The sequence below is a fragment of the Plasmodium knowlesi genome (genome assembly GCF_000006355.2).
Source record: "Plasmodium knowlesi strain H genome assembly, chromosome: 12".
Lineage (NCBI taxonomy): Eukaryota > Apicomplexa > Aconoidasida > Haemosporida > Plasmodiidae > Plasmodium > Plasmodium knowlesi.
The window spans coordinates 1,329,110-1,346,975 of NC_011913.2; the positions used below are offsets into that span (position 1 = coordinate 1,329,110).

The window sequence follows — 17,866 nt, forward strand, 5'->3', positions numbered from 1 at the left end:
CACCTTTACCTCAGTGTTTGGCCTTTTTTTTCAGTGAATTTCTCAATTTTTTTTTTTTTTCAGTAAAACATGTTTTTTTCTTTTTTCCCTCCTATGAGGATTTTCCTTGTCATATGTGTTGTACCCTGGTACATATTATGCATTGCACCTCCTTCCCGCTAAAACGCTTTTGTGGGATAATTAAATGGGAAAAGACAAACGCGGTGGTGCTCTTCACCAACTTTTTTTTTAATATACACATTGGAAGTAGGAGAGTAAATGTCGGCACTTACATGTGCTATCCGCTTCTTGATTAGAAAACATAGTCCCATCACATGGTTATAAAAAAAGACATTTCCCACTATGGTACCATTTTCTGAGTCCTTCCTATCTGCGGAATCACCACCTTTTGCAGAATCCTCCTGGACAATAACATTAAATTGTTGTTCATAGTTAATGGAAGGTTCCAAACTTTTGGATGCATTTTTCAACAAAAAAAAAGTTGGCTTGAATGAACTCTTATTATTAATTTGTTTTACGTACTTGTGAAAAAAAGAATCAGCTAAAATAGTTTTGTTTAAACTGTCGCAATTATGCAGGAACATTTCGAGGTAATCGTAATTTACACACATGGTCAGTTGGTACTTATTTATAAATATTTCGTTCCTTGTTCTGTTTATTGCTTCTTGGCCTACATAGCAGCCTTTGTCTTTTGCCAAATAGTTTAACTTATCGTAGTTCAGATCGAAGGGGGAGAGATCTTTAAATTTGAACGCGTCTCTGTCAATTTTCCCCTTCGCAACATTCGTCGCGTTGGACACATTGGGGCCACCATGAACAGATGAACAAGGCGAATCGCTTGTGCTTCCCTGCCTATTCCTCCCCAAAAGCGAATCGTTTGAATACAAATTTTCCACAACTCCTAAATTCAGCTTCATATAGTCATACACGAAAGTGGCAGGCAGATTTACCTTTTCTTCCTTTTCAAAGCTAAGAAGCAATTTGCATGTCTCCTTCATATCCCCGTTGCTAAATTCGTCCATCTCCCCCTCGGGCGTTTTGCTGCAGGAGGAATTTACAAAGTCTGTTGTCATAATAATGCCTATACCTTTGTCCTTTTTTTCGTCTACGAGTTCCTCTTCCTTCCCCCTAATTTGATACATTCTATATCCTAATAAATCATTTCTTGCATCTTTCGACAGGAAGAATATTCCTGGGTCATTGGAAAGAGTAGATAGTTCGCCCTCCATTTTGGTAGCGCTATCTCCACCGCTGTTAATCGTGTCGATATTGGAAATGCCCCCTCGCAGAACGGGTGGACATGACAAGAGCTGATAAACCGCGATGTTGGTCATCTGGCTAAAATGAACATCACATGAGAGCTTCCGCTTTTCCAATAGGCTGAGCAACATTCTGGATGCATCCATATTGCAATCCATGTAGAATAGACTAAAGGTATTCTCTTCATTGGTATATTTTACATTGTATAAAAAACAGTCAGCCAATATTTTGCCATTGTTTTGTAAAAATAGGGAAGGCAACCCCTTGGTCCATTTTTTGTGGTTTACATTATGGCCACACAGTTGATACGAATTTGTACCATCCAGGCTGGATAATACATTTTTGGGGATATTTTTATATAAAGAAAAATCTTTTTCCGTTATTATTTTATTTAAATCGTTCGTTGTCAAACTTTGCAGAAATCTGAAAGAGTCGGTTCCACAAATTTGCACGAGCGTCCTATTTTTTAATCTGCACAAGAGGTATTTATTCATTGAATTAAGCTTTTGTTATATGAAAAAAATGGAAGCGACTACTTTGTTTGTGTCAAACGGATGAACATGAGTTTTTTTTTTTTTTTTTTTTGTTGTTGTTTTACACATTTGTTTTGTGAGTGTTGTGCTAGCTATGGTTATGTAAATAAATGTGCCTTCTTTCGATAGATCGTGCAAAATAATTCCCTTCTTTAACGCTCACTTTGCATCAATTTTTCTCTTAACGACGACAGAAAAAAGAGTGCGTATGTATTGAACAGATTCCTACGGCGATAGCTTCCGTTTTCCCTAACAGCAGTTGAATTTTAAAGAATTGCAAAGTTGTGCAAAATAACGCGGCGTGAGAAGCAGTTTTGGGCTACGTACCCATGGCTCCAAATGGCGAGCATGCGTGATCGCCCATTTCGGACTTAAGAAACGCACGATCAGCGCGATCTGCACGATTCCACACAAACACTAGTCAAAATGATCATTTGTTATGGGAAAAATAGGAAAAAAAAAAAAAGTACCGAATATACCTTTTCCTTCCTTTTTAATGTTATAGAAAAATCACAAAAAAAAAAAAAAAAAAATGTGGGCAAAAGTAAAGCTTCAAAATACCCATAAAAATGGATAATATATATATAGGCAGCGCAAGAATACACACATGAACTGAGCGGTTTTGCCCCACCATTCAGGCAAGGTCAATTTGTCAATTCTACATTTCGCTGATTTTACGAGCCCTTTGAATGCCTTCACAAACATATGTCACAATTTGACATTATTATTATTTATTCTTTTTATACTTTTTTTTTTTTTTTTTTTTTTTTTCCAATCCCCTTTACGGATGTGCATGTTGCTTCTGACCATGTGAGTGTTGTCCCTTTTGGCAAACATTTGTGTAGGCCTTCCCCCCCCCGCTTTGGACTCATGGCCATTGCGACGATGGTGATCCTGTTTAGCACCTATATCATCTGTGTGGTCGAAGAAGAAGCTGTCAAATTTTTTGCTGGGCGGAATTGTTACCGAATTAATGGTCGTTAAATTCTTTTTGCACATTTGAATAAAATTATTTAACAATTCAGTGTTCATTTTTTTAAAAAAAGGATTCTCCGAAATGACAATATTTCTTAAATAATTCAGTTCACATAAATGGTTTAAAATTTCTGCGTCAAGAATGGAATTATTTTGTATATAAAATTGTTTTAACGCGGTCATGTATACGACATCCCTCTGGACACGTGTTAATTTGTTACTGTTTAAACGTAATTCTTGTACATTTGAAAAATGGGAACCGAAACAAAATTCTCTAATTCTGTTAAATGAAAGGGAAATTTTTTTTAAGTGTGTCATAACTTTGGTCGGTTTTGTAAACGTTTCAATTTGATTGTTCTTTAAAATAAGTGTCTCCAAAAATTGGAGATTTCCTAAATTAGGTACTTTCTCAATCTCGTTATATGCTAATATTAATGTTTTCAAATTCTTCAATTCGCACACTCCATCCATTATTTTTATTTTATTGTTGGACAAATTTAGATACACTAAGTTGTTTATGTTGCTTAAATAATTTATGTTGTCTATTAAATTGTTTTGTAAAAGGATTTGTTGTAAATTTAAGTTCATTTCCAACATGGACAGATCTTTTATTTTGTTTTCACTCAAGTCAATTTTCTGCAAATTTTTCATTTGATATAATTCTTCACATTCTTCTATGTTTCTGTTTTTTAAAATTAGTTCTCTACAATTTGAGACATCTCCATTTTGGATCATAGAGGATATCTTTAGTATCGTCAATTTGGTTATGCTTTCTTCGACGCCTTCCCTCTTCTCATCGCATTGTTGCTTTTCCATTTTGTTTCATAAAAATTGTGAACACGATGAGGGAATTCTCCGTGTAGTTGCTTATGTCTAGGAATGGACCACCAGCAACGGCATCCCACGGGGGGGGTGCAAAAAAAAAAAAAAAAAAGAAAAGAAAAGAAAAGAACAAGCGAACAACCCTAAACAAACTCTAGCGCAAATGAAGCCTTCCAATTTGAACCACTCCGTTTTACAATCACAAAATAATGACCCTCTTTTGGAACATACCCATTTTTGTTATTTACATAAAAAAAAATGCAAAATCCTCTTGTTTTCCCCCTTCAACGCCGAGTAGAATGTAACTTTCTTAACCCGGTTAAGGAATAAGTTGCCTTCGAAACGACATATTTTCGAAGGTTCAAAATAGGATAAGTCAAAACGGCTAAAAACAAAATGGTTAACTAATTTTCAATCTTCAAAATGGGCATACAAAAGGAGAAAATGTTTCAAAATGTATGCAAATAAATATGCATGCAACGGCATTTCCGCAAAGTGGAAAAAAAAGAAGCCACCTCGATTTCGCTTTGCAATTTTTATTTTATTAATTTCGTGAGTTGTTATTAAGTTTGGTAAAAATGTAGAGAAGATTTAAAAGAACTGTGTTTTTTTTCGCCAAAAAAAATAAAATAAAATAACAAGAAAAAAAAAAAAAAAAACGAGGGAAAATTTAAATGCAATAAAAAATAAAGGAGAGGCGGAAAAATATAATCACTACAAAAGGTAAGGGTAAGAACAAACGCAGAGAAGCCCGAGGCGCGGGCATACAAATTAAAACCCAAGCAAAAAAAAAAAAAAAAAAAAAAAAAAAAGGCTGCAAAATCGATGGACAACGCAGAAACCGTGGTAGCAAGGTCTATGGTAGAATGAAAAACCCATTCCGTCCGAAATACGCAAATTTGTTAATTACCCCAAAGGTGCACCAATAGGGAAAAGGACCACAATCAGGTAAAAAAAAAAAAAAAAAAAAAAAAAAAGGGGGGTAATATAAAAAATATAGGAATGTTGGAATACAGAAACGCCCGATTGAGCTGTGTGGCGGAAAGAAAATGGACCTACCTCACCCCTAAGTTTCCTTCCTACGTACGTAGCCACGTTGCATGGGCAACTGGGTAGTAAACCAAAAATTTGAAAAAGAAAAACGCGTCCAACGATAGGGATAAACGTGTTGACATCCACTCAGGACCAGGGCGAAGCCTTCACCAACACGCCCGAGGAGATGGACAAGTCACCACCCTACATCTGTATGCGGGCGTACGATATGTAGTGATAACTTCCCGACACATTCTTGTGTAACTTTTGGACCATGAGCTTATGATTCTTAGCCATTTGGGGGTTATTTTTCATTTCCAACATTTTCTGTTCTGCCTTTTCGATAATTTTCTTTTTCATGGTCTTCTTTCTTTTGAAAATATGTTTCAGTTTGCGAATTCCCTTTATTGACAGGAATTTGTTCCACATATTTTTAAACACACTCTTGAGCGCCATATCAACTCTTTGAATAACCTTAAACTCTGATTTTAAAACATTCCAGAGAGCTAGACCGGCCATGGGTGCAAATAGGTATGGTCCAATGGATGCGAAGAGACCAACGGAGAAAACACTCTTCATGCAAGCTTGTGTGGAGTTAGTTAAAGTTACTTTAACCGCTTGTTGGATGCACACTTGTTTAGGTGGTGGGATAGTAGACGTGTAACAACTTGTAACAGGTCCCATTCCGATGTCACTAGCGTGCTGAGTTATATCCATTGCGCTGAGTAGGGTGTATGCAGATAAAGTGCCCAGAGTCATGAACCCTAGTATTTCTTTCATCCTACTTTTTTCTCTTTCCTTTTGCCATTTGCCTATGAAGTGCCCAAAGTATGGAGCTTGCGTGTAGAACATTTGGCTTAAGTAAGGTAATTGCAATTCGCTAAAAATCAATTTCGTTAATTTTAGAGAAAAGGCAGAGGATAGGGAGACTCCATTTTTCATGGCCTTCAACTCTTTCTTCATTGACTTGGGTAGTAAAACATCGAAGTAGTGCAGGACAGCATCACCCCCAAGGATCATTTTAAAATCGTTCACAAAATTTTGGTCATCAATTTTGTTGCCAAATGAATTTTTAGAAAATTTGGATTCATAAGAATGTAAACTTTCTGGGTTCTTCAAATGTTGCAAAGCAAAAGTGGAAATAGTTTTCCACAAGGCAGAACAATGATCAGCGCACATGGAATTTTGTAATTCCTTCATTCTATCTTCATTATTTAATTGGGCATATGCTGGGCTGATAGCCATCATCCCCGGGTTTCTAGCTACACTGAAAGGTTCACGTAGACGTCTTTCCGTGCTGATTTGCACTACATGATCAACAATTTCGATGAAGGCTTCATTAATCAGCCAAGATTCATCCTCATTACGTAGAAGCTTATGTAACTCTGCCACTTTTTCTAGCAACATCATTGCCTTTTTCATGTTGATTGTTGCTCCAAACCAAATGGCATGTTCTACTTTAAAACTTGGTTTTCGCAGGAGCATATTTCCAAGGGAAGTAATTTTTTTGAAAAATTTTCGAAATACTGTTTGTTTCGTTGGCTTGACTGTTCTGGAGAACATAATACTATCTTCGATGTTATTTTCTAGTAGGTACTTACTATCTTCAACAACCTTGTAGATGAAAGAGTCCCTGTTATATCCATTGTCCGAAAGCTCTAGCCATATTCCTAAAGCTTTTGCGAATTCTTTATTTATGTAATGATCCCACTTGTCATTTTGATTGAAAATTAATTTATTCTCTTGCCATTGTTTTTCCTTTTCTTCATTTAAATCATTTTCCTCTTGCTCTAACCTTTCTTGCTCTGTCATTCCTTCGCTTGCACTGATATCATTATTACTGTACTCTTTCAGTTGCTTCTCAATTGAATATTCCATTCTTTGTGTTTCAATTTTTTTTCTTTTATACTCTTCGAACCCTTTATTGAACCACGTGGACATCAAATTGTCGGCATACTTTGCGAATCCCCCGTCCGTAAATATCTGTTTGGCTAGCTCTAAATTTCGGTTTCGATAAAAATTTACATTTTTTGGCATAAATTTCGCGTTTTGAATAATTTCCCTCGAAGCGATACTATGCGTGGTAAACCGGATGGTGGTCGTTATATTTTCTAGCAGATGTGCAGGAATGTGTTGCAACAGTTTCATTTTAGCAAGCGCAGTTAGCAATCTCTTTTTTAAGAGTCCCTTTTTCATGGTCACCACAAGCTTGCGAAGTTTATGTGGTATTAAGGCCGATGTAGAAGTTGCAAACTTCTCAGACATGGTTGCAGTTAGCATTTTCTTCTTCTCATTGTAGTAGCTCTTGACTGGATCCTTCCTCGAAAGGGATGACATTATGAACAAGTTCACGTAGAATAAGTTCTCAAATCTAGCTACGCTGTTTATAAACTTTAAATTATTTCCTCGTACCATAAATTTTAAGGGGGAGTTTGTTAACGACTGCAATTCTTCTAGTGTCTTTTTCATTGAGTCTAAATTAGACTTGGGAGATTTAGACAAGACACTATTTAAGTACAAATGATGTCGTATGGACGATACATCGTTTAGGAAGAACTTTCTAACATTTTCGCTTTTCCTAAAAATGTTGGAATATTTATCCACCAGGGCGTAGAAAACTAATAGTGCTTTACTTCTGGCATTGTACTTGGCATCCATTTTTATCAGTTTATCTTTTAATTGTTTTCCTCTCTTGACAAAATCATCATAGACATATTTGGTCTTCCTTCCTTTTTTCTTTCCTCCAGAGTTTCTAATTTGTACGTTTATAAATTCTCTGTTATCATACCAAAATAGATACTTATAAAAATCCGTGTATAAGTTCTGCTCAAAAATGAGATTTATATAATTCGGATTTGGCTCTGGTTGGTAGGACGCATTTTCTATTTCGGCAAAAGTTCGTAACATATCAAAGGCTCTTTTTAAGCGTCTCTGGTTTTCCTTATCCTCTTGGTCTATTTTTAGAATTTTAGGGTTATACAGAGTAGATTTTTCAAAATCGCAACTGAGGGTATTTTTGGCATCATCCCTTGGACACACCTGTGAGAATATTCTTACTGCATTGTGCGCAAACGAGATGGAGTTTTCATAACCATAGGTGTCACTATTGTTAAATACCTTTTGTATTTCGTGTATATTTATCAATGTATATGCATTTAGAATCAATTCTAATAGATCACAAGTTACTTTCCTTTCTCCTACATAGGTACTGTGTCTACCGGGTCTAGATTCAATTGGGATGAAGGTTATGTCTTTATCGAATAATTTCTTGGGCTGATAATATACATTGCAAACTTCATTGTACATGAAGAAGGTGTAATCCGAATTGGCCATCAGCATGGTTTCTAACGAATAAAAATGTTTCAACCCTTGTACAAAGTAGTGATTGTACGAAAGGTAAGCTAAGGACAACATTAGTAGATGGCCTAATAGATATATGTTAGAAGAAGCCGCTATGTAAATTTCGTAGTTTAGACCCACAGAGGAAGATGCTTGTTTGCTATATTTCTTCCTAATCGGTTGAATCAGTTCTCCTAAGGCTAAATTATGATAGTATAATCTCTCTAACTGATTTGTTCCTGGGTTGTTCACAAATACGTGACAAAGGTATTGTCTTAATATTTTGTTATACTTGGCACTTAACGGTTGGATTTGTTCATTTCGAAACTCGTTAGCCTGTGAGATGAAGTTTTTATCTTCGTATGCGTCTCGCCCCAAGTTTGTATTTTTTCTATTCACAGGATTATAAATGGCCTTTAAAATATTATTATAATTATTATATCCCACTGCTTTCCTCCTTTGCAATTCCTTAATCATTTCGCTTCTTAGTTCTTCCAATGCCCTGGAATACTCAAAAGAAAGGTTTAAGAAATCTCCTTTTTTTTGTAAAGGTTCATTAAGACGACAATATTTATCTACCTCTTCTGAGAATTTAGATCCTATCATTTTTTCTAATTCTATTTCATTGGAGCTTAACGTATTTTTTTTATCTAAATTCATGTAATTTGAAAAGTGATAATTTACAGGCCCTTTTTCTGTTTTATATTTTACGTTCAATCCTTCCTCCGACATTTCGTCTGATCCTTCCGACCTAGACATTTTCTCCTTAATTAGCATATCTTGTCCGTTGTCTACGTAAAAGACATTGGAAGGATCTACATCTGATTCTTCAGCGTCAGATTCACTTCCCCCCGACTTGTCACCATTCTTTCTATTTGCCATCTTTGTTCTAGAATATTCCCCTTTATTCAGGTTTTCCTCAATTTCGTTTGCTCTACGTTTCGCATGCGTGTTGTCATACTTGACGGTGATAGGAGTAAATCCGTTTTCATCGTTATTTTTATTATACCCTGATCCTACACTATGTGTTCCGTAATTCCCCACTCCTCTACCATTCATCCTGGGAAATTCACTGTGATTTGTTCCTTCTGCGTAAGGATATCCGTCACTTTCCTCCGACGACGCACTTCCTTTGTTCTTAGGTTTTAATCTTTTAACACCACCTTCATCTAACTCATACTCGGTATCCTCAGAATCCATATCTCCATCTTGGGAGGAATTGGAGCTTCTATTTCTTCCCCCTGGATTTCTTTTCACCCTTCTTTTGTTTCTCATCCTGTCGTATGTATCGTTCTCTTCGTCGGAGGTCTCGTCGCTCGTTCCTTTATCGCTACTGTTCTTACGACCATTTCCCCCGTGTTGTACATGATATACTAATGGGCTATTAATTCCATTTCCTCCGTAAATTCCCTGTCCCTCACCTGTATTAACAGGTCGTAACCCATGGATGTAATCTAACATTGGAGAATTGCTTTTTTCATTATTGTGCATGGAATGGGTCCCTGCTTTGTTTGCGCTTCCTGGGTAGTTTTGCCCGTTTCCATCTGGTCCGTATCCACCGTTTCCATGGCCAGCTCCTCCGTAACCACCTTGTCCGTATCCACCGTTTCCATGGCCAGCTCCTCCGTAACCTCCTTGTCCGTATCCACCCTTTCCATGGCCGGCTTCTCCGTAACCTCCTTGTCCGTTTCCACCGCTTCCACCGTTTCCACCGTTTCCATGACCACCATTCGTGCCACCATTTTTCCCCTGATCTAACCCATAAGTTGTCGTTCCTCTTCCCTTATTATCATCGGGATGCTCGACATAGTATGGAGTTCCGTTTCCATCATACCTTTCTGGTCCATTATTTTTTTCATAGCCTCCTTCATCATATGAGGGGTTTGTTGTGTTTGCCCCATCTTCGCCTGGTCCACCTCCATTTTTTTTTCCATTGCCATTTTTCCCAAAGTCTATACCATAGCTTGCAGGTCCAACTCCGTTATTCCCATGGGGTCCATATATATTTTGCCCATTAGCTCCACTTCCATTTTGTCCATAGTCTCCTCCCCCTGGAGCTACTCCACTGCCCCCATGTTGCGTGCCATTAGTTCCTGGTTCATACCCATCAGTACCTGTTCCTTTTGCATCCCCAGGTCTGAAATGTTTTTTAAAATAATTCGGATATCCTTCCATGCCATTCCTTCGACCATGATCTCCCTTACCATCTCCAAGGTTTATATTTAGGTGTGATGTGTATGTTGGGTTCGTTCCTTCTTTGTCATATCCGCCATGGTAAGCATTACCACCTGTACCATCAGGCCACGTGCCCTTTCCATCCGATCCACCATAGGGACCGTAAGCTTTTCCATCAGATCCACCATATGGTCCGGAACCCTTTCCACCGGATCCACCATATGGCCCGTAACCCTTTCCATCAGATCCACCATACAGTCCATAATCTTTCCCATCAGATCCACCATACGGCCCGTAAGATTTTCCATCCGATCCACCATACGGCCCGTAACCCTTTCCCCCAGCGCCATGCTTATCATAATGCTCATATGGAGGTGCAGTAGGGGTTACCCCTTCGCTTTGTTTGCCAACTAAATTGTAAGGTCCATTTCCTAGTTCATCATAAATTCCAGTAGTGCCTCTATTTTTTGCATTCGGTGTTGTATTACCTGAATGAGGATCTGAGAGTTCATATTGCGTGTTGGGTAAAGAATCCTGTACTCCTTTATCATGCCCAAATTGGTTCTTCCCCTTTTGATTTTTCTTCATATCAGCCCTTCTTTGATTGTTTATCCTTTCTTCCTCTTCTTCTTCCTGTTTTCTAATCTTATCATATTCGTCCTTTAATCTGTCTTGTTGATTTTTGTTGAACCCACCATTTCCTTGTACTCCCTTATTCCCGTTATCACCATGGTGAGTCATGTCAATATTTATTCCTCCACCGGCACCTCCATTATAGTTATTTGATGCTGTCTTGGGTTCCGATCCCACTGCTGATCCTTTATTAAATCCTCCTGGTGAATTACCTGCATCAGTTCTTGAACCCAAGTGTGTTCCTTTATTGGAGCGGGGGTCGGATTTCCCATTTTTTTTACTCCCATTAGGATCATTGTCATCTTCCTCTTCTTCCTGCTCTTGTCCAGGCATATAAAAAATAACTTTGGTTTTTTTCTTTGGAGTATATGTTGGGCTCTCCGTTTTCACATACTGTTTTCCATCTTGTGCGCTCCCTGTTACCTCTTTTGTACTTATAGAATCAATGCGTGCAAATATGATTAGAATTAAAAAAATAATTTTTAACATTTTACTTTGCTTTTTCGATTATAAAAGGGGAGACAAATGCAGGGGGAAAAATAATAAAAAAAAATAAAATAAAAAAAGGAAGCGATGTTTAATCAAAACGGGAATCAGACGAGGCGCGAGGAGATAACTGAAGGTAAGAAACAGTCCTCCTTTTTGGCGATGAGGAAAAGGATTGCGCCTAATTTTTGTGAATCGGACACATTTTAGGGAACGCTGTGTCGATTTGGAATTGTGTAGCGCATGTCAGTGTGTATGTCCACGTATATGTCGAAGTTTTTATGTAACTTCTTGTCTACGGGCATATCTATACAGACGCCTAAACACTGAAGTGCGTTTGTATTTTCAGTACCATATTCAACAGATGAATGTATGGAGTCAATTCATTTGGTAGCGAAAAACTATTAAATCTTCACAAAAACTAGAAACTTAAAAACTAAATGAGGATAAGTTATAAAATTGGAATGGATGGGCAGGCGTGTACATCTTATATCTGGAGAAATATGCAACTGCGTAATTTTTTTTTTTTTTTCAATTTCGATTTTGATTTGAAACGGAAAAAAGAAAAACCGAGCTCCTACATGCGCAGAAAAAAAGAAAAAAGAAAATCAAAACCAAGAAGAGAAAACAAAACAAAAAAAAAAAAAAAAAAAAAAAAAAACAGATCAGAACAGAACAAAACAAAACAAAACAAAAAATGCCAAAAAACTAAAGATCTGCTCAGAAATGTAAAAGTCTTCTAAAATGAAAACATTTTATTGTAGCAAATCATTTAGCATATTTCTAACTTCTTCACATATATGCTACGGAAAAACGCATGATTGCGTTCAAATACCCACCTAGGATAACGTGCACGTTTGTCCGCCATACGGAAAAAACTGCGCAACGTAGAAATAAAAAAATGGAAAACGAAAATTCAATCTGTCTGCAATGGTTGTTCGTTTATTTTTTTTTTTTTTTTATTCGTCTGTCCATTTATTTGTCCATTTGTCTGCCCATCTATTTGTGTATTTTATTTCCTTTTTCTTTTCACCCTTCCGACACAATTACACAAATTCATACGCATTTTAGACAATTTCCTTTTTAAATGTTCCATTTCGTCCTGAGATGCCGCAGTTGACCGTTTGCACAGTGGCGCACAATTGTAATTTAAAAAAAAAAAAAAAAAATGGAATAGTTGTATAACACCACATGTGTACTTCCCGCCAAATACACAAGAGTCAATTTATTTTATTATTTTTCTTTCTTTTATTTCTTTGGATACACTTAGCGGCATATGTTTCTGAATTGGTCTGAAACATTCAGCAAAAAATTTGCACCAAATATCGCTGCGTGTGGGTATGTATTGGTATGTCATTTTTCAGAAAAGCAAAAAAAAAAAAAAAAAGAAAGAAAAAATTTAGAATTAATATTTTAAAATGCACATACAGAAAAGAGTGTCAGCGTGATCATGTGGCATTGTTACAATGTGGGAAGGTGCTTTGTACTGCAACACATAAAAGGGTAGATTTTTTCTTCACTGCATTTCCACTTATTTGCACTTTGGTCTGTATTTATTTATATATATATTTTTTCTATCTCCTAAACAGCTTCTTAAAATGGGAATATGTCAAATTTTAAAAAGAGAGAACAGATTTACGCACGACTCAAGGAGGAAGCAAAATGCGATAAAGGTACATATTATGTGTGTGAGCCACCGTGCCCCCCCAAATGAAAATGTATTCAAAGTTTTCCCCATTAATCTCACAATATATACTTACTAAGAGCTGATTACGTCGGGATGCTTTTTCGCGCCGGTCAAAATGGTAACCATCATTAAATTGAACAGACATACTTTCTTCTTTTTTTTTTTTTTTTTTTTTTTTTTTAACAATTTCTTTTGCGGCTGGTTTAAGGGACATGCATGGTTTTAGATTAAGTGTAAGCTGCACGTTTTTCCGCCTCCTTTACATAACAGCTATTTTTTAACAGCTAACACACCGTGTTGGGGGTGCCGAAAGAAATTCCTTTTTATCTGGGATGAAGAGATATTTTTCTCCATTGTGTTTCTTCTTAACAGGATATTGTTTCCTCCTTAGAAGCTAATCTGCACGTGAAAGCTTCACCCCCCTTTTAGCTTTCCGTACACCTTAATTTTTTCTCATGACTGTAGAACATACGGAACAACTGTACAACAGTTGCGTAATTGATAGGGGGTGTGGAACAGCAGAGAGAACTTTTCTTCTTATATGGGAAGGATATTTTGGCATTTTGTTCCGTTTTTTTTTTTTTTTTTGATTTTCTCGGTTTCTCCATTTTTCCATTTTTTTAAATACTCCACATTTGTAGCATTGGCCCTTCCATAACAATTTTTATTTTTTCTTAAATTTTCACAAACAGGAACCTGAGGAAGGAATTGACAAGAATGCGTAACAGCGGCAGTGTCCTACAAGTATATTGTTGCTACATATGAAGCTCGTTTTATTCATTAATTTTGGCAATTTCCACCTCACGCTGAGGAACGCAACATCCTTCTTAAGGTTTCCATCCCCTTATTATGAAAAACGAGGAACAGGGATAAGGAGTAAATAATTTGCGCGTGTTGAGGAATAAATATTGAAGGTCCACGGATCGCATGCATTTATATATATTTATTTTTTCCCTTGATTTCCTTTTCACATTAAAGTGAAAAAAAAAAAAAAAAAAAAAAAAAAAAAAAGTGACGTATAAATGTTGCGGTGGGCGACGCTCAACTAATCGTAAAATACGAAGGCGGCACTTTTTTTTTTTTTTTTTTTTTTTTAATAAATTAAAATTTTTTTAACTCTTTTTATTCTACAACTGATTTATTTTTATGCATACATGTTTGCAAAAGTGAACGAGAATTTTTTTTAAGTTTTTATGTCATCTACCTGTTCACTATGTAACTCGCACGTCGTATGTAATATGAAAAGGGAACAGACGTTTACGTGCGTACGTATGGGTAAAGGTACCAAGGGGCGACTTATTAATATACCATTTTAAGGAGAGTATTTTCCTTATTTGTTCATTTTACGTTCCTTGAGATGATCAGTTTGGGAGGCTTTTTTTACGTATGGATTCTGCGCCCATTTTTCTTTGAACGTTAGTGAAGAAGCTTCCCTTTTTTTTTGCTTAGGTTGCTCTGCTACCAAAAGTTTAGCCAGAAAAAAATACAACAAGCGATATAAAACACACGAACGGAGGCAACTGTGCCTACATATATGTATAATATCGCGTGGCCCATATGTAAGACCGTAGCGAAATTATCGTCTTCCCAATTCTTCCCGTTGTGCCTTTTCCGCTTTTCGTGGGTTGGTAATTCCCAGCGCGCTAAACCTTGGGAAAAGGAGCAAAAAGGCCAGAAGAGGCAGAAAAAAACAAAAAGAAAACAAAAAAAGAAAACAAAACGAAAAAACATTATCACCTATCACCATATTTAAATATAATAAACTAAACAATGAAGCACAGGTCGCATTTGAAGCAGCAGAATAAGCATTTCAAAAAGTTAAAGAACCATAAGAAGAATAATAAGAGTGCGAAAAATTTGCAAAAGAAGAAAAAAAAAAATTTAATACAAAAATACAGTAGTATCTTACATCGGGCATTTCAGTCCCATAGTAGCAAAGTGAACAACATAAAGAGTGAACTGGAGGAAAAATCAAAGTATATACCTTTTTATAATTGCTTAAACATCTGCCTGTTAGGGTTCCACGAAGACGCTGATGTATTATCATTCAAGAAAGAATTTATAAAATATCTCTGTGAAAAAAATGGAGATAATATCATAACAGACACCATAAATTTGTATGATATATATACAGTACACGCAGAAAAAAAAAAAAAAAGATCCCTTGTAATTTATGATATTCCCAGAGACATTTACGGAATTATAGATGGAACAAAATGTGCGGACATTGTCTTGTGTATATTTAAGGATGGATCAATTGAAAATTCTTCGTTCGACGAATTGGGTTACAACCTTTTGTCGCTTCTAAAAATACAAGGTGTTCCTTCCGTCATCGGGGTGGGTTATAACACAGACGAAAGCAGTAAATATTCTCAAAAATTTGTGACTAGATATTTTAATTCAGAATTTACTCAACATGATAAAATCTTTTTCATCAACGGTAGTAATGGTGGTAGCACTGACCACTTAAGCAGCAATGGTGATTTTTACAAACTGTACAGCGAAATTATGAATATGAAAATACGAAACGTTTCTTATAGGGAGGGAAGAGGTTACATGATGGTTAATTCTTATGCGTATAATGAGGAAACGGACTCCATATATTTAAAGGGTTTTGTCAAAGGAGCAGGGTTTAATACCAATAACCCTATACACATAACAAGCGCCGGTGATTATTACATTGATGATATATATGTCATAGATGTGATGACATCGAAGAGAAATAATGGTGATGAAAAAACGGAAAAACAGATAAATGGCTTGAGCCAAAGGAACCAAAGTGAAGGAATAAATTCTAATTTTTTAAGTGATATTCTAACCAGGCAAACGAACCCCGACAGGAATTTTTACTATAACTGTAACAACATTGACTATAACTTTTTGCCAATTCAAAAATGTGAAAATAGGTATAACATGAATGAGGAGGATGACTTAGTATGTGTACGTCCATACATCGAGGAGGAGCAGCGCCTACAGTGCGATAATTTAATGACACTTATGGATAGTAGCAATGGGGAGGTGACCACCGGGAGAGGACCAAACATAAGGGATGATCATTCCTGTGAGGGAGGTGATCTTGTATATAAATTTAATTTGGACAATGCATTATCCAACGGGAGTAGTAACCAAAAGGGATGGCTTCAGAGCGGTAGTAACGGAGCGACCTGCGTAGAGCAGCCGAATACCTTCAATGTGCTGTACGGAAGTTCTACCAATATGAATAGCAATAATACGCAGGGAGGCACAGACGGAAGGGGCAATTCGAACCATTCCTGGACATATGTGTCCAACGAGAAGCATGAGGTAGGAGAAGACTTTATATGTTCATACAACAGGAATGAAACATTGAACGCGAGGAAATATTTTCTAGAAAGTAATAACACGGTTAGGAGCAAGGAGAGTCATTTAAAAAACGGGGAGGAATCATCGGCAAGTAGTTCGGCTGAGGAGAGTGAAGACGACTTGGACGTGGATATGGACATGGAGGGCGAAGAGGGAAATATCCCCACCAATGGCGCGGCGAGCAGTGCCATAAATGACGACGATATTGAAAGGGACTCGAACAATTCCGACCACGTATACCTGTGCAAAAATATAAGCGCAAAGGAAAGATTTAGAAAGTACAGAATTCTGCAGAGCTTCAAGTCGTCCTACATAGACGTGTATGAAGATTTACCACTGGCATATTCACGTGTGTATGATTATGAAAATTACGAAAATTTAAGTAAATATTCAAAAAAAAAGTTCGTGGAAAACTCCAAAATTATAAGGGGAGAATTTACTATAACCGATGCTTACTGCTTATTTGTTATAAAAAATGATGGTAAGTTGCTGCACTTAATAAATGACATAAAAAAGAAGAACCTGCCAATTGTCGTTTCAAGTTTGTTGCCATATGAACGAAAGGTAACTGTTGTCAATATGGAGGTCGAACGAATGACATCTTATTCAGAGAAGGTGGAGTCAAAGGAGGTGTTCGAAATTGTGTGCGGATTTAGGCATTTTATAGGTTGCCCTATTTTTAGTGAACAAATTATTAAGGGGATACAATCCAAGGGGAAATATGAGAAGCATTTGAAGCACGGAAAGAAATATGTAGCTTCTATTTTTGGTTTCACAACAGTAACAAATGCCCCCGTTTTTTTGATAAAGAAGATTACTTCCTGGGGGAATGGAAACATAAACACATACTCTTTATCAGCACAGGCGGGTAAATCCGAAATGGGATTAATCGAGCAGAATTGGGGTAATACGATACATTCGGAAGGTTTCCACTACAATGGAGAGGAACCTAATGATATGCACACTTGTGGTGATGCGTATACGAATTACGGTGGCGATAGTGTGAATACCACCCCTGTCATTGTTGCACATGGAAAGGTTGTCAGTTGTGACTGCAAGAGGATAATTATGAAGAGAATAAGTCTGTGTGGAGATATTTTTAAAATTCATAAAAAGAAAGCAGTCATTCGAAACATGTTTTATAGGCCGGAGGACATAAATTATTTTAAACCTGCCCAGTTACACACAAAATTTGGATTGACTGGAAAAATACTGGAATCTTTGGGTACCCATGGGAAAATGAAATGCCTCTTTAGTAACGTTTTAAAACAGCACGATAAGGTTTTTATCTTTTTGTACAAACGAGTTTATCCGGTGTGGTTTCCCCCCACGTGGGGCGGCGACCCTCACCTGGGCCCCGATGATAAGCCCGTGCAGCGCAAGCTGAAGGGGTGTGAAATGTAACGCAAATGATAAATTCAAATGGTAAATTAAAATGGGCTTTATGCTTCCATCTCCAACAAAACAGTCATTTGCAGCTGAGCGCTCTGCGTGCTAAATTCGTTTTTTTGATGTGGATAGGCGAATATTCATTCAGGCGCGATCGTACATGTAAGAAAATTAACGCACAAGTGGGCGATTC

General features: G+C 36.9%; 4 protein-coding genes across 4 annotated transcripts; 1 reads left to right on the forward strand and 3 right to left on the reverse strand.

The window, feature by feature from the left end:
- Window positions 1-158: 158 nt before the first annotated feature.
- On the reverse strand, window positions 159-1,754 carry PKNH_1229900 (aminomethyltransferase, putative; the record flags this gene model as incomplete). Its single annotated transcript, XM_002260315.1, has 1 exon — window positions 159-1,754. One exon carries the CDS (start codon window positions 1,752-1,754, stop codon window positions 159-161), a length of 1,596 nt encoding a protein of 531 aa, XP_002260351.1.
- Window positions 1,755-2,501: 747 nt separating this feature from the next.
- On the reverse strand, window positions 2,502-3,584 carry PKNH_1230000 (uncharacterized protein; the record flags this gene model as incomplete). The annotated part of the gene is made up of 1 exon (XM_002260316.1): window positions 2,502-3,584. One exon carries the CDS (start codon window positions 3,582-3,584, stop codon window positions 2,502-2,504), a length of 1,083 nt encoding a protein of 360 aa, XP_002260352.1.
- Window positions 3,585-4,826: 1,242 nt separating this feature from the next.
- Window positions 4,827-11,258, reverse strand: PKNH_1230100 (rhoptry neck protein 2, putative; the record flags this gene model as incomplete). The annotated part of the gene is made up of 1 exon (XM_002260317.1): window positions 4,827-11,258. One exon carries the CDS (start codon window positions 11,256-11,258, stop codon window positions 4,827-4,829), a length of 6,432 nt encoding a protein of 2,143 aa, XP_002260353.1.
- Window positions 11,259-14,712: 3,454 nt separating this feature from the next.
- PKNH_1230200 (ribosome biogenesis protein TSR1, putative) lies at window positions 14,713-17,688 on the forward strand (the record flags this gene model as incomplete). Its single annotated transcript, XM_002260318.1, has 1 exon — window positions 14,713-17,688. One exon carries the CDS (start codon window positions 14,713-14,715, stop codon window positions 17,686-17,688), a length of 2,976 nt encoding a protein of 991 aa, XP_002260354.1.
- Between the last annotated feature and the right edge of the window lie 178 nt (window positions 17,689-17,866).